This window comes from Malania oleifera, chromosome 1 (assembly GCF_029873635.1).
Source record: "Malania oleifera isolate guangnan ecotype guangnan chromosome 1, ASM2987363v1, whole genome shotgun sequence".
Taxonomy (NCBI): Eukaryota; Viridiplantae; Streptophyta; class Magnoliopsida; order Santalales; family Ximeniaceae; genus Malania; species Malania oleifera.
Window position 1 is genome coordinate 145178066 of NC_080417.1, and position 16938 is coordinate 145195003.

The 16938-nt window shown below is 35.7% G+C and overlaps 1 protein-coding gene across 3 annotated transcripts in view; it reads right to left on the reverse strand.

Annotated features, from left to right (window-relative positions):
• The window catches only part of LOC131145232 (pentatricopeptide repeat-containing protein At4g04790, mitochondrial-like), an 85048-nt gene extending 75140 nt beyond the window's left edge, over positions 1–9908 (reverse strand). For 2 of the 3 annotated variants that reach the window (XM_058094394.1, XM_058094390.1), the window contains exons 1-3: positions 9581–9904; positions 6862–6909; positions 5668–6312 (exon numbers count right to left, since the gene is read on the reverse strand). In XM_058094394.1, coding sequence (XP_057950377.1) covers positions 5668–6312; positions 6862–6909; positions 9581–9875 — 988 coding nt within the window. In that variant the 5' untranslated portion in view covers positions 9876–9904. Of the gene's footprint in view, positions 1–5667; positions 6313–6861; positions 6910–9580 lie in introns of all 3 variants that reach the window. The other variant, XM_058094381.1, reaches the window with a different exon arrangement.
• Between the last annotated feature and the right edge of the window lie 7030 nt (positions 9909–16938).

A 16938-nucleotide genomic window follows, 5' to 3' on the forward strand; every position in this document is an offset into this window, starting at 1 on the left:
TTTATACCGATCTAGAGAACCATTCGATTTATACTTGACTGTAAACACCCACTTGCACCCTACAGTTGTCTTTCCTCTTGGTAGATCAATTAACTCCCATGTGCCATTTTTTTCAAAAATTTTCATCTCCTCGAAGACAGCCTTCTTCCACTCAGGAACTTTTAGAGCATCCTACACAGTATTAGGAATCTCCATACAAGACTATTGTGAGGTAAAAGCACGAAAAACAGGTGACAAATTTTCATATGACACATAATTGGACAATGGATGTTGGGTGCAAGACCTCACAACCTTCCGGACAGCAATGGGAAGTTTAGAATCATTGAACTTAGGATTGGAACCAAACTCGAGTTTAGAACTAAAGGACTCAAAACTCGAAGATGAAATGGACTGAACATGAGGTAAAGGCTCGGTGAGGGCATTACCTGGAGGGTTTACAGATTATGGACAATGTAAAGGATTGGAAGACCCTTTCTTTCAAGTTGTCCTCTGTCACAAGTAGACAATGTCAAATGGTACCACGTTGTGGTGTTTTTTTTTGTTTCTCCTTTGTTAGTCATTATAGGATCATGAACATCATGAGATGACACTGTAGGAAGACCTGCCTTTTCAGTGTTTAAAAAACTCGACTCACTTTCTCCTAGTATAATAAAGCTTGGGTTTTCAGGTTGAATAATCAAAGTTGGAGAAGGATCATTTTGCGAGTCTTCAGTTTGGAAAAAATCATGAAACATAGGCGAATGTTTGTTTTGGTTCCCCCCTTGAAGATGAGGCGTAAATAGGGATGTAATTCAAAGAACATAACATCCATTGTAAGAAACATTTTTTTGGAAATGGGTTCAAAACACTTATACCCCTTTTGAGTGGGAGCATAACCAACAAACACACATTTTGTGGCTCGGGGTTCATGTTTTCCTTGATTATGACTAAATATGAACAAAAGTGATACAACCAAATATCTTTAGTGGTAAAGAAGAAGACAACCGATTTGTTGGACAAAACTTATGAAAAACATCAAAAGGTGTTTCAAAGCTTAAAACCTTATTAGGCGTTCTATTTATGAGATATGTAGCAGTAAGAATGGCTTCACCCCAAAGATATTTAGGTACCTGATTGGTATAAAGCAATGCCCGAGCTACTTCCAATAAGTGTTTGTTTTTTTCTTTCAGCCAAACCATTTTGTTGCGGAGTGTCGACACAAGAACTTTGATGAACAATTCCTTTTTCAAGAAAAAATTGGCCCAAAATGTTTTTGAAATATTCTCGACCATTATCACTCCGCAATATTTGAATATTTTTTTGAAATTGTGTTTGCACCATGGTGTAAAAATTTTTGAAAATTGTTTCCACTTTAGATTTTTCCTTTATCAAATAAACTCAACTTAATCTCGTGTGATCATCAATAAAGGTCACAGACCATTTTTTGCCAAAATACGTAGATGTTCTACATAGGGCCCAGATATCATTGTGAATCACAGTAAATGGTATAGTTGGTTTGTAGGGTTGGGTGGAAAAGGATGCACGATGAAGTTTAGCAAACTAACAAACTTCACATTGAAAAGAAGATGGACTTTTATTCCGAAATAAATTGGGAAACAAGTATTTTAAATATTGAAAACTAGGATGGCCTAGCCTATGATGCCATAACATGATATCATTATCTTTGAAAACAGAAACAGAATTTAAGCAAGTATTTTGACTCTACTCAAGTTAGGTCCATCGTCAAAATAATAGAGTCCATATTTTTCCTTAGCACTGCCAATCATCCTCCCCGTGGTCAATTCCTAAAACTCACAATAAGAAGAGTAGAAATTAGTTTGACATTGATGATCAAAGGTTATTTTATTGATGGACAACAAATTGCAAGACAAATTTGGAACGTGGAGCACATCATGAAGAGTTAACAACGAAGTGAGTTTGATAGTTCCTATCCCGGCAATTACCGAGAGAGAACCATCTGCAATTTTGACCTTTTTATTGCAACACACGGAGCTGAGAACAATTTGGAGCAACTAGTCATATGATCAATTGCGCCAGAATCAATTATCCAAGAACGAATAGAATTAGGAATAACACCTAAAAACGCAGTAGCAAGAGAATTACCCATCTGTACCAAAGAACAAGACAGAGTTAAGGACATTTTTGGAGATTGAAACAATTTGCACAGGTATTCTAATTGCTTCTTTCTAGAAGGGACTGCATCCGAGTTGGTAGAAGGCTCCCGAGTCTCTTCAGCAGTGGCTTGGTAGGCGTGATTGTCTCGTTTAGAATTTGGCTTCCAATTTGATGGTTTACCATGAAGCTCCCAACATGTCTCCTTTGTATGCCATGGTTTTTTGCAATGCTCACACCACGGTTTCTTACGCCCATCGTTGTCAAAATTAACACCTCTTGACACAAGAACGGAGCTCTCAGGTTCCAGGTTAAGACCAGGTTCAGTGTTGCACAGCATGATTTTTCTCCTTGACTCCTCACGTCTAACTTCAGAAAAAACTTCCTAAATAAAGGGCAATGGCTTCCTACCAAGAATGCGGCCTCGGACCTTGTCCAAACTCCGATTAAGGCCAGCTAAAAACATGTAAACCCTATCATTTTCCTCTCTCTTCTTGTGGCGAGCATGATTGTACGAATTCTCCCAAACATCATCATTACACTGATCAAGTTCCTGCCATAACGCTACCAATTCGTTGTAATAAGTAGTAACATCATGATCATTACGCTTGGATCTCCAGAGTCGAGTTTTCAACTCAAATATTTGAGAAGAATTCTCTAGGTCTGAATAAAAATCATGAACGGCCTCCCAAACGTCTTTAGCAGTGGGAAGAAATATGTGAGGTTTTCCAATGGCAAATTCCATGGAATTGATAAGCCAAGCAATAATAAGAGAATTTTCGGACTGCCATTTTTTAGATCAAGGTCACCAGCAACAGGTTTCGATATTTCGCCAGTCAAATGCCCTATTTTGCCCCTGCTATTGATCGCTAATTTTACGAACTGAGCCCACTCGAGACAGTTGTGCCCATTGATTTTTGTAACTGTGAGATAAAGGGCTGAATTCTGGGAATAGCAATCAGAAGATACAGACCTGGGAGGAATAATGGGATTGGGCGGACTGGTTTCGGAAGTACCAGGAGAGCCAGTAGGATTTCTTTGGGCTCCGGTCATTGCCGACTTACACGACATCATCAGAATAAAGAACAAAATAGAAAACGAGCACGAGACTCTGATACCATGAAGGATTTTTGGGAAGAAGAATAACCATTCTTATTGAATTTCAAGAGACACGATTACAAGATAAATAGTAGAGGAAGGCCACCAAATTAGGAAGGCCACAAAATCAGCAAATCAAATCACCACAAAATCAGCAAATCAAATCAGCAGATCTCTAGGCTAGAGAACAGGAAACTGAAACTACTAGAAACTGAAATAGTAATTTCATATTTTAAAAAAACAGAATTTCCTAATTTATTCCCTAAAAATCCAACACTTATAAATAGTGTGTGAAAGCCATGATGGAGGCAGTTATTAATGAATGTGAATTGAAGTGAACATGAGTTTTTCCCCTGGTATCTCCTCCCTCCTCCCTTCTCCCTTCCCCTTCCTCTCTTCTATTTTCTCCATGGCTGCAGAACCTTTATTTTGCCCCTGCATCAGAGAGTTTGGTAAGGAGATGTCTTATTCTCCTTTTTGTACATTCTTAATCTATCAATGATTTCTTTTGTTATCAAACATATATACTGTTAATGGGTGTATGCTTGGCTTTGTGAAATAATATGAGATGGAAGTGAAACAAGGACAGCCGCAGAATGGTGTTTTCCGACAACAGCTGAGGAGAATAGGGTTTAGTTTGGATCAGCTCTGATACCATGAGTAATTAGGTAAAATGGAAGACCTAAACTCAATGATAGGTCTCTCCCTCTATTTATAATATATGCCAAGTGCAATGGGAATGACCATAATACCCTTACACTCACACTTATTACTAACAAAAACTCTAGCACATAATATAATGCCAAATGACTAAATAACCATTAATATACACATATATACATACATACATACATACATACATATATATATATATATATATATATAACAAAAGAAGAGATTTCATTAGAAAGAGAAGAACTTACAAAGAGGAGAAAAAGACATCTCCCATCAAACTTCTGGAAAATCCAGAAAAGAGAAACTAAAAAACACAAAAAAAAAAAAAAAAAACTTTGAAATATCAAAGCAAAAAAATTCTCCAACTTTGCTGACTTTCCGCAGAGCTTGCTCCCTTAAAGCATCTAGAACCAATGCACCATAAGAATCCATATAGTGAATCTTCTCCCAAACCAGCTGCCTGTTCAATTTTATCCCTGAAAAACTACATGCATTGCACTCCAACCATAAACCCCACAGCACTACCAAATATTCCACAATTCCCAAAACAGCCCTATCCTTTCTTCTTATGAAGTCCTAAAAAGAGACTGCCAGCATTCCATCCACCGTCGCTGGGCAGACCCCAGCTTCTCCCAACACACCAAATGAATTATTCCAGATGCTCTTAGGAAAATCAGAACAAATGAGGAGCCACAGAATTCAAATTACAAAGCACACAAACATCTGGAGATAAGGCCTTCAAAAAAGGTCTCCTAATTTGCAACAGATTATTAATATAAGTATAGATATATATATATATATATATATATATATATATATATATAAGGAATAATAAAAGGCCAAATTTGAACAATACTTCCTCAAGGACTCTTCGTCAACATCTTAAACCCCAATTAGTATCCCGGCAATTATAATGTAAGCCAAATTTACTTTTGATAACTTTATGCCAAAGAGAGTTCTCCTTTAAAGGAAAATGCCACAGCCATTTGCCCAATAAGGTGCTTCCAAATACCAAATTTCCAAGACCCAAACCACCCTCCATCTTAGATCTATAAACATCCTCCCAACAAACCAAATCATCTTTCTTCTCCCCTACCCCTGCCATAGGAAATCCCTCCTTTACCAATTTTCCTAGCTACCCAAACTAGAATTCCAAAAAAGGACAAATAATAAATACAGAGACAAGCCTAAATAAGAGGGATACGACCACCTAGAGTAAATAAAGCACCTTGCCATGCCACCCATCCAAATGCATAGACACCCTCGCCACTGTTGGATCTCAAAACCCAACAGACCTAGGATTACACCCCAAAGCCCAAAGGAACTCCAAGGTACCAAACTCTTGTAATGAGACTAAAATCCAACCATTAATTCTCTAAATTTGAGAACCAAAACTGGATCAAAGATGTTACAGAAAACAGATTAAAACAAACTTATTCGATTCTTGGATTAAACCAAAACCATGTGCCCCGCTAAGAAACAGCACAATAATATTAACTAATTAAAAGCTTTATTTGAACTAAATAATAGTCAACATCATTTTATTTTACAGAATCTACTATTTGACTATTCCTTAATCCACTAGGGACATACTCTACAATAGGCTCCCCTTTACCACATAATCCAAACCTTATTTTATGAAGCTATCCACTAACCTCAAAAAATATAATATAATAACTTGGAAAATACTTCCAATAAAAATATATAAGGAAAAACACCATGAAAATCTAAATAGAAAATAAACAAAAGAACAGATTCACCAGAATATGACAAATGACACACCTCGAATATTGGCTTTGTCTCCATCATCATCCACTGCAATGTAATCACAAAGCTCTTGAATCTTTTCTTTATTGTTGACTCTGGTCCAAAGCAGCATCTCATAGTAGCCTAATCTTGAAAGTGAACTAGGATTCTCATTTTTAATAATTCCACAAAAAAAATGAAATTCTTCTATCATACCCATATCGATCAAAAACATGAGAAATGGGCCATAAGTTTCTTCTTCTAGCTGAAAACCCTGTTCCCTCATTGATTTAAAAAGTTGAAAAGCATTATAAATTTGGCCTAAAGAAACATCTTCATCATTAGTGCTCCTTGCCTTCTCTATGCAAAGTCCTATTAATGCATTGTACTCTTTCACACCAGTTTCTCTTCCTAATTTACCAAATACCTTAAGGGTAGCATCTGCTCCTACTTTGCAAGCACACATTCTAACTAACCGCTCAAAACGGTAACTCTGGGTATTCTTGAAAATCCATTTTTGTTTTCTTTCACGTGATACTTCTTTACGGCGTAGTGATATGTTATTGCGGGGCAAATTTGAAAACCATGGTATATCTAAAATTGTCTCCATAGATTTCTCATCATTAGTCGATTGACACAATTCGGGATCAAGTGAACTAGCTGAATCAAGAGATATATCACCTGCAAGTGAAAAAACACATGAATAAATATGGAAGGAAAACAATACATTAAGCAAAAATGAAGGAACATAACAGTCAGCGAGCATTAATAGAATGGGTGGAATTTCTTCTTTTTTAATGTTATGGCAGAAACTGAAGGCAACATTTGAATTTTGACAATCCACCTAGTTATAATGAGATTTATGAAAGAGATTGTAGGAAAATTAAGTTCCAAAACTCATGCACTGTTGTTAGACATTTTTAATCATCGCAATTCAAATCTGATGCAGGCAAATAATCCCCACTAGAAGAAAACAACACTTTTTCCTTCCCTCCTTACTTTACATTATAAAATACAAATAGAATCGGGTAACACAAAGAATATCAATAAGCTTATTCAGCCACCCTACGCCCACTTGAAAATTAAATGCAAGACAATTTAACCACTTAATGTCAGAACAGTTGCTAAAAGAAATTCCAAATTTTCATTTCCATTCCCTCTTTCTCAACTAACAAAAAATAGCAAACAATCTTCACCGAGTGATATGTTAAACTACAGGCAAGAACATACCACACAATATTGAAGATATCTCCCTCGATAGCTGCTTCGCCGATTCATCTGCAAGCAAATATTTTAATACAAAACAAATATGATTAAGTAATTCAATATCAGCCAACTATGCTCCATTTGGTTGTAAATGTGCATCATTTAATCTCCATTATAAATGTGCTGATAATTGAGTTGTTATTACGTTTTAAAGCAGCTTAGCAAACATTACTGAGCTCAGAAAAAGTTCAGAATAATGAGCAAACATTACAATCATAAACAAATAGAATTATAATTTTGAAGCTTTTATCCAGTAATCAAGAACACCCGAGAAAGCACAATCTCCCACTCAGCATACAGTAATTCAGCAATCTAGCTTACGGTTCAATCTTTTTTCAAACTCTTATAAATGCATAAAATTACCCCTTTGCCTAGTTGATCAATGCCGAACTTGCATGTGCATGATAATTAAATTAATTATTAATAATATTACACTTGCTTGCTTGCAGGAGGTCAAGATTGGCAGTGCGTGCAAGATTGGAGATAGAGACATGTGGCGAAGTCCGTACCAATCCCAATCTTGGGATGTTCTAGAGAGTTTTGGCTTCGCCAGCTCAAGCCAAGGTTTGTTAAAGGGAATTCCTACCCCTTAGCCTTTTCTTAAGCTGCTCAAACATCCGCTTCTTATTCGTGATATATGTTTCCGTTTATTCTCCCTCACCCCAACCTAGTGTCATATGTGGATCCGCTTAAAAATCCATTTTTTCATTCATTGAGATTTGACATGTCAAACTATCATAGAAGGATGACATTTTGCACCATTATTCAAGGGGATCCCCCCCCCCCCAAACTCTCTCTCTCTCTCTCTCTCCACTAGTTCAAGGAATCCCTTTAGAATACCTTCACTTTCAACAATACGTCTGAGCTTCTTGGGAATTGCCTTAGTTATCCCTTGAAGGCCTCTTCAAAACATCAATTACTTGTGCGCAACAAAGCTCTTCTCCCAAGGGGATTATTTGCACAAGAACTCCACTCTTATAGAAAGCTAACCCCTATGAGAGTAGAGTTCATGTGGGAGTCAAACCCCATGGAAGTGAGTCCCTACACGCACAATCCCCACACATGAGAACTAGCTCATGCGAGAAGCCAGCCCCCACGAAGAACTCATCTTTGCACCAAATATATATATATATATATATATATATATATATATCTTCCTTGATTAAAGTAAAAGGTTTGGAGTTGAAGGACGAGTTGCTCTCCACTATTGGCTCCTCTCTACTTTCTTGGGCAGTTGGGCTCTTAACTCTTTTGAGATGGAATGATTAGAAGAAGAAGCATAGAGACATCTAGTTAACCTTCCTAACATATTTTATATACTTCCCATCTATATATCCCGCAATGCACTCTCTTTTTTGAAATTTAAAGTTTACCCGTTTTTTATTGAAAGACCTCTCCTTAACCTTCCTAATGTCTTTTATATACTTTCTGGTCTATCTATCCTGCAAACTGCAATGCAGTATCTTTTTGGAAATTCAAAGTTTACCCACTTTTTAATGAAAATTTCCTTACCATACAAATACTATATAGTCACATTTAACAAATTTTGATACCCAAGAATTTCTTCAAAATATCTCAATAGATTCCTATGTAGGGGACTAAATGTAAATGCATAGTATTACCCCTTAGCCCTAGATTAGATGGTTGAATTGATCAACATTGAACTCGCATGTGCACAATAATTAAATTAACTATTCAATATATTATATTTGCATTCTTGCTGGATGTCAAGATTGGCGGTGCCCCAACAAGATTGGACATGAGACACATGTCAGGCTCTACCAATCCCAATCTTGGGATGTTCTAGAGAGTTTTTGCTTGGTGGGCTAAACAAGGTTCACTAAAGGGCATATCTTTTCTTAAGTAGCTCAAACGTCTACATGTCATTTGTGATACATGTTTCCTTTTATTATCTCTCATCCTAACCTTGTGTCATACCGGATTCACGCAAAAATCCATTTTTTCATCAATTAAGATGTGACATATCAATCTAATATTAGAGGATGACATTTTGCACCATTTTGCCTCTCTACTATACCATCGATAATTCTTCAAAGGGCTTTTTTTCCACTTGAACAACTAACTCTCTCTGGCTAACTCTCTCTCTCTCTCTCTCTCAAGCAATCCCTTCAACCATTAGAATATATTTACCTACCACAATCCATGCTTGAGTTCCATGGAATTGTCTAATTTTACTCTTTATGCCCTCTCCTAAATATCCATTACTTGTGCAACAAAACAATCCCCTCCACAGTTCACAACCAACGAGGGGCCAGCAAAGGAGATCAAAGCAATGAGTTAAGCACACTTTTGGTCACTGAATTTTAAAAAATGTTATATTGGACACTGTTATAGTCTTTCTAATCTGATCAATATATATTTTAAACCAGTACGAGTTCAGTAGCTGTACCTTCTAACTTATTACAATTTAAGTCTAGTAACTACACTATATTTACATGTGAATTCTAACCATTATGAATGTGCATGATAAAATTATAGAAAAAAAAAAATGCAATTCATATTGCATTAACTCACTTCTTGAAATTACTTTTATTGCTTCAAAATCAATAATAAATAAATAGATAAAATTTAGCCTTTAATTGCTATAGAAATTACATTAAACTTAAAAAAGGCACGTTTAAAATGCTCTAGAAAAACAGTTTTTTGATTAAGAAATGCGCACCAGTATGTGACTCGGTCTCCAAACTCCGAATTGCCGAATCGATGTCACTTCTCAGATAATTTTTCTTCGATAGAGAGGCATTTTGGGGAGATTTTGCTGAAAGTTCAGCGGAATGTGAGGCGGTGGAGGACGATGGGACGCCGAGCGATGATACAAACTGTATTAGCGTTGAGTCGTTGGCTTGTGAGATAACTGCGGAGGCTTTTGAGGCGGCGGTGGCTGCACTGTCCTTGGCTTTGGACTTCACGGCTGTGCGGAAGAGAGAGCTCAGGTTTCCTGCTCTAGACGCCGGCATTTGAGCTCCGCGGCCGTTTTGGGGACTCAAGTGAGTTTATGAGTTTTGTGACTCGAGGGGTTTTACTCATCTTTCCGTCACTTTCCTAGCGTGGGCGTACGTTGATTTTTGCCAACTCGAAAAATATTATTAAAAAATATTGATTAATTCATATTTTATTATTTAATTATTAAGAAGAATCAGAAATAAAAAAATGAAACATTATTTTATTTTTATTTTATTCATCATTAATATCTATTTTTTTAACTTTTAATCATATTAAAATATATTTCTATTTTTTATAATATTTAATAGAGGAGAAAAATATAATAAAAAATTGATTTTTTCTTTTTTCAAACAAAATTTTTTATTTCAATTAATTTTATAGGTTCTAAGGAAACTGAATTGATAATTCCCTTTTATTTTTATAAAAATAAAATAAATTATATATTTACTTTTGACTAATCTTCCTGCAAACAAGTTTTAATGTTTTTATTTTAACATTTTTATGACGTTGGATTTACAAAGTGAAATATGATGAAAATATTATTAAATAAATAACTTAATAGGGATACTAAAAAATTTAAGCGACAATTTTGATTATATTTTGTTTGATTTCATTTCATTTCATTCCACTTTTCAATTTGCTCTGATAACAAATTGCTCGTAGGATCACTTAAAACAAGAAAATAAAGTGGATAAATTGAATCTTTCAAACAATAAACAATCAATTAAACATGAATAATATTTCTGATGCGAAGGATGAGCTCAAGGCTGCAATTGCAGCGCATACTTATGATAATAAAAATTCATTTAAATATTTGAAAACAAAAATGAAAACATTTCTTACATAAATTTTATTGATTAAACTTTTTACATGACAGAATTTCTAAGGATAAAATATGAGAGAGAGAGAGAGAGAGAGAGAGTTGAGTGGAGCTCAAGATCAGGCTTTCCCTAGAGGAAATTAAACTCTTGCCTTGGTGCGTTTTTACAAAGGAAATGAAATACATATTTATAGACCTATGGCTCAGACTTCAAACCATTTGGAATCCGGGGTGAATTAGTGTGGGTGCTCTTTGGGCCCCATCGACCACAAAATTCAACTTTAGGTTCATTACAGGACAATCGAGTCGACGCAACTAGACAACAAACTTTTATTTAAAGGTGACAACACATTGACGACTGTATTTGTGTGGGAACCCACCGCCTTTAAATAATTTACACACTCAAAAATAAAATTACAACCCTGACCCCAAGTGGTGGACAGGTGTAAAACTCTCCGCTTACCATCACTTTAATTACAAAGCTAGAGAAAAGACCTAACTGTAAAATGATGACTTTTGAACAAATGTGATAAGGACATCTTGGCAGAGTCTTTTGTCCTCTTTTGATAATGGTAGACAATGAGTTGTTGTGTCACTGGCCTCTTTTGAAAAGTAGATGCTCATGTATCAACTTTTCTCTGCTGAAATTATTTCTTTTTTGATGTCTTTTGATCTTTTGATTTCGAAGCTTTCTCAACCGTTGGATCTTCTTTATGAATAAAATTGTACCACTTCTCAATGTCTGATTCCAGGAGATTAAGATCAACGGATTTGGGGTGGGAGCCTTCAAGAACAGTAGCAGAAATCTAACCAGAAGCTTAAGCAAGCCATGCTCTAACCTTGCCTTCCGGCATGGTGAATTTGTCCTACCATCTAAATTTATAGATTTTTCGAACAACTTTTGAAGAACAAATTGAATTTTATTATGGAGGAACTATAGTATAGTCCCAATAGAAAATCCAAGTGATCATGAAGTATGAACAGAACAGTAGGAGCTTAAAAGACAAATCAAACTGGTCATAAGGAGGGTGAAAATTCTTTTGAGATAATTCAAAATCATTTTGAATTACTTTTAAGAAAATACTTGTTTCAAGACCAAAGAATTTGAACCAAGAAAGAAACCATGTGGGAAAACTTTTTAAAATTTTTTTATCAAAATGAATAAACCACAAATGACTGTAATTTCGAACGAACATTGTATTTAACCAAGCATTGATGTAATCTTTGTAATTATAAGTTTAAGAACAAAAAAATCCTCTACCTTTTTGAGACGTGTGGGTGCTGACCCCACTCGGAAGGAGTAATTATTTTCAAATTTTTATTTTTGAAAAGTTTACTTTTGAAACATCTTGAATATCATAATTATGATCTATGAAAACTGAATTTATTTCAATCAAAATTAATTCGTAAAACTTTCTATCCTTTAGAGGGTCACGAGTATCAAAGTGACATCCTCTAAAAAAATAATTTTTGATAACATCGAAGGGAGAAGACGAATCTCATTCGGGTTCAATGGGAAACAGATCTTCAATGATATCTTTTGTAATATAACCTTTTGCAGTTTCTTTTGAGAAGAAGAACTTTGTTGTCCTTCCATGATTTCTTTGAATGAAGGAGTTTGCACTATTGAAGGTTTGATAAGGGGTGAATATCTGTTTTGGATCGGGACATCTTTTGAGGAAGTGGCTTTTGTATAATAGTCACGGGTTGTGAGGGTATGAGCTTTCGGGCTTCACGTACCTTTAGTTCTGAGGGAATATATATAGTACATATATTTTTTGTATGATTGATTTATTTATTTATTTATTTATATTGCATGTATATGTGTAGATCCACTAATAAAGGAGTAATGTGAAAGACTTATTAGATTAACTTAGGGATAATTCCAAATTAATTAGGTACCGTTCGCAAGAACGAGCGCGTAGGGGGTGTTCGTACCTTCATCTCGTGTAACCGAACTCCCGACCCCAACTTTGGTAACGTAGACTCATTCTACCCTTAACGGAGTAGTAATCATGTGTTCTAACCACACTAAAAGGTTAGTGGCGACTCCGACATTCATTATTTTTCCCTGAAAATATTAACACATTTTTATTTTGCCACCCCGGGGCACCCACGCGCTCGGGGACGTCGCGATAGCAACCTTATTGGTTGATCCTCTGCATCTGAAAGATTGTTCATGTGTTTGAAAATTGATCCACTTTTCTTGCTTAAGCGATCCCGCAACTCGAAAAATATTATAAAAAAATATCAATTAATTCATATTTAATTATTTAATTATTAAGAAAAATCAGAAATAAAAAATAAAAATTATTTTATTTTAATTTTATACATCATTAATAACTATTTTTTTTAACTTTTAATCATATTAAAATATATTTCTATTTTTTTTAATATTTAATAGAGGAGAAAAATATAATAATAAAAAAATCATTTTTCTTTCATTTTTCCAAACAAAATCCTTGATTCCAACGGATTCTATAGGTTCTAAGGAAAAATGAATTGATAATTCCCTTTTATTTTTTAAAAAATAAAAAAAATTATATAATTACTTTTGACTAATCTTGCGGCAAACAAGTTTTAATGTTTTAATTTTAACATTTTTATCACATTTGATTTACAAAGTGAAATATGATGAAAACATTATTAAATAAATAACTTAATAGGGATACTAAAAAATTAAGTGACAATTTTGATTATATTTTGTTTGATTTCATTTCATTCCATTATTTTGTAATAAACGAATATTAGAATTCTAAAATTTTTTAACATGCATAAAGACATAATGCATTAGAAGTAAAGTGGAATATAATTGTTTATAACTAACATATACAAAAAATTATCAACTTTGTTTTCATTCTATTAAACTTTATTTTATGTGTCAAACATTATATAAGCATTGTAAGAACCCGAACCGTAATAAATCGGTTTAAATAAATAATAGAGGGGCAAATTGGGAAATTGGCATATTTCATCGACGAAGTCAGAATTCATCGACGAAGCCTTTGTTCTTCTCGTCAACAAAATTTAGAGACTCGTCGACGAGGAGAAGCTGAGGAGTTTTGGAAATCGGGAATATCAGGATTCGTCGACAAGGCCATCAATTTGCCGACGAAGTCAGTGAAAGATTCATCGACGAGAAACCATTTCGTCGACAAAATTGCCTGGGTCAAAGGGCTATAAATAGAAATTCTTTTACTTCCTCACTAAGAAAACTTAGATTTTCTCTCTCTCTCTCTCTCTAGAACTCTCCCTACTCTCTCTCTCTCTCTCTAGATTTCTTCGTTGATCGTTGATGGAATCGGAAATCTGAAGTTACCTCGAGGATCGTGAAAGGATTCTCTACAACTTCTACGGATCGGAATCTTGTTTCGAAGATTTTTAGGTTTAGGTGAAAAATCGAGGTAAGGCTCTGTTTTCAATTTTGATCCATTAGTTTTATAGGCAACTGTCTTGTGTGCATATTTTGTACCGTGACTTGTAGGTTTTGGAACTCGGTTCGTTATTTAGGGAGGATGTGTTATTCGGGGAAAAGGTAAAGAGAACTATGTTTATATTGGTTATTTTTGAAATTTGACTCAGTAGAACTGTGGTCCACGGTCCTATGTGTGTTTTGGCTACTCATTTGGGGGATCTAACTGGAAAAACTATGGGTTTTTCATTATTACAGTTTTGGAAAAAGGGGGCGACAGGCTGCATCCCCAGGTTTTGTTGAAAATTGTGCATATATGGTGATTTATACTGGATTATTGGGATGGTCGTGCCTTGACTTGTTTAAACTGTATTTGTTTGGAAAACCATAATTTAGATTACCAAATGGGTGTGGTTTGTTTGGTTATATGAGCATGCATGTGTGTGTGATATGTTGAAATGCTAGTAGGAACGCGGTTCTGAAATTGTTCTAGGTACTGAGAGTGTCCGGCTCTATATCCAAGGGCATGTATTTTACTGCCTGCCATGTGGGCAAGAGTGTCCAGCTCTATATCCGAGGGCATAAGCCTATTCCGGCAGATCAGGGCGAAGGGTGTGGATCCACCAGTTATGCGCCGGTACAATGCCATGGGAGTTGGGGATTAGCCATATGCCGGTGGCACCGTGTTCGCGGGTTGGCTACGGGCCAACGTCGTATGTGTGAGGCCGGCTTCAGGCCAAAGGGTGTGATGACACTGGGATTGCTGATCATGTATATGTATATGGGTGCGTGTATGCTCAGCGGAAATTAGTACTGGAATGCATTTAACTGCGTGTATGTTGTATCATGATAACACTCAAATGCCACACACCGATATAACATGTGTTCTTCCTTACTGAAAGGTGTCTTACCCCTATTGTATGTATATTTTTACAGGTCCTTCGAGTAACCAGAACTAGCGTCTTGGTGTAGGGAGCGTAGTGGCCGGTGTATTGCGTTTAACGCTTGGGTAAGTGTTAGGACTGTATTTTTGTTGGGTTGCCATTTTGGGCTATATCCGGGCACCCGGTTGTATGTTTTGATAGAGCTGTGTTTGGCTCATGTATAGACTCTGGTATGGTATTGTATATGATGCTATAGAATGACCTTTTTCTACTGTGTATATGATTGTGGTTGGATGTGTTTAGGGTGCCTGGGAACCCCACAGGGTCGGACCCTCATCCATTGTATTGTATCTTTGGATGTTTTATCGGATACAGGGACAGGTTAGATTACGTTTTCACCCTTGGGTCCCATTTCGGGGTTCGGGCCATAACAAACATAATATTATACTAGTACCACCCATCACACCATTTCCCTCCCTAAAATTCATATTTACTGTCAAAACACTGCGCTAAAATTAGATTAAGTAATATACTGAAATACTTCGTGCTTTCAAATGGAGACAAGTTTTGGCATTTACTAAACTAAAATCTAAATACAATTACAATGAAAATAGAAATGTCTTCAGTCTTCATGCTCTTCACTCAATGATGTACGTCAGGGGAATGTATATAAATTGTCTTGGCCTCTATGCTCCTTGTCCCTTATGTGTGATCTCAATTAAAGACCTACGCACATGCTAAATACACACATAAGTTCATAGTGTTTTGTCAGTGTCAAAATAGAAATCGAACTCACAGAGTCAACATAAGGAATTCCTCCCTTGTCACTCCCGGCTGGTCTCTGGGTGTGGAGTGAATGGACTGAGGTGATTGATCACCCACGGCAAGCTCTAACCATGAGTTGGTGGCCATTGTCATGTTTCAAGGATCAGAGATCAGAGGTAGGAAAAAAAAAAAAACCTCTTAGAAGCACTCCCATAGACGGCGCCTATTGTTGTAGAATAAAAATGTCGTATAACTTCCGATGAACCTTTCGATCTCAATCCCCTAAAAAGGAGAAAAAAAGAGGTGGCTTGGAGGACCCGGAGTGTACTCCGAGGGATCTCTCCAATGCCTAAGTAAGGGACTGCTCTAAAGAGGTTGTAAGCAATAGTGAATTTATGTTAGAATATGAAACCTTTACCTCTTAGCATTACCCCCTTTTATAGTGGCGAGGTTTGACCCGTTGGAGATTTGCCATTATAGCGCCCGACGTGAATCACTCTTGACAATTACAGCATCAGTGTGGTTCGCTTCAGCTATTATAGCGTTGGCGTTAATTGCTCTGGTTGAGTGATTGACCTGGGCGGTAACTGCCCTCATTAATGCTACGCTCTGGCTTCGTCTTGACTTATGGTAGGTGATATATTTGGGTATATCATCTAGCATCCTATATCTTTCAAAACCCCTAGCAGAATTTGAATTAAAAACCTCTAACTTGGAACTCACAAAATCTATGTTAAATAGATGTGTCTCGATTAAAAAAAATTCTTAATTCTCTTAAGTTATAAATATTTAATTTCTTAATAAACCATGAATGATGTCTACCGCATATTCTAACAACTTGGATCAATTATATTGAATTAGATTTCTTATACAATAAAATCATTGTAAACTATTTCTAAATAAACAATTTAGAGACGTCTATTTTGCGACATCTTTCAAATTTCACAAGAATGATGTCCATGATATCTTATTTCCATGTTTTTTCAAGAGTGAGAATTTAACATAACAAACATATTCACATTATTGAGTAATGATTATCATAAAAGATAAGCATCCTATTTTCACCTCCCCATAGGTAAGTTTCGTAGGAATACTACTTTTTCGATCAAATTGCTTTCACTATTTTGGCTTTTAGATAATAATGCATCTCTAATATAATGTAGTCACACTATATTAGTTTTAAAATGAAAAATTAC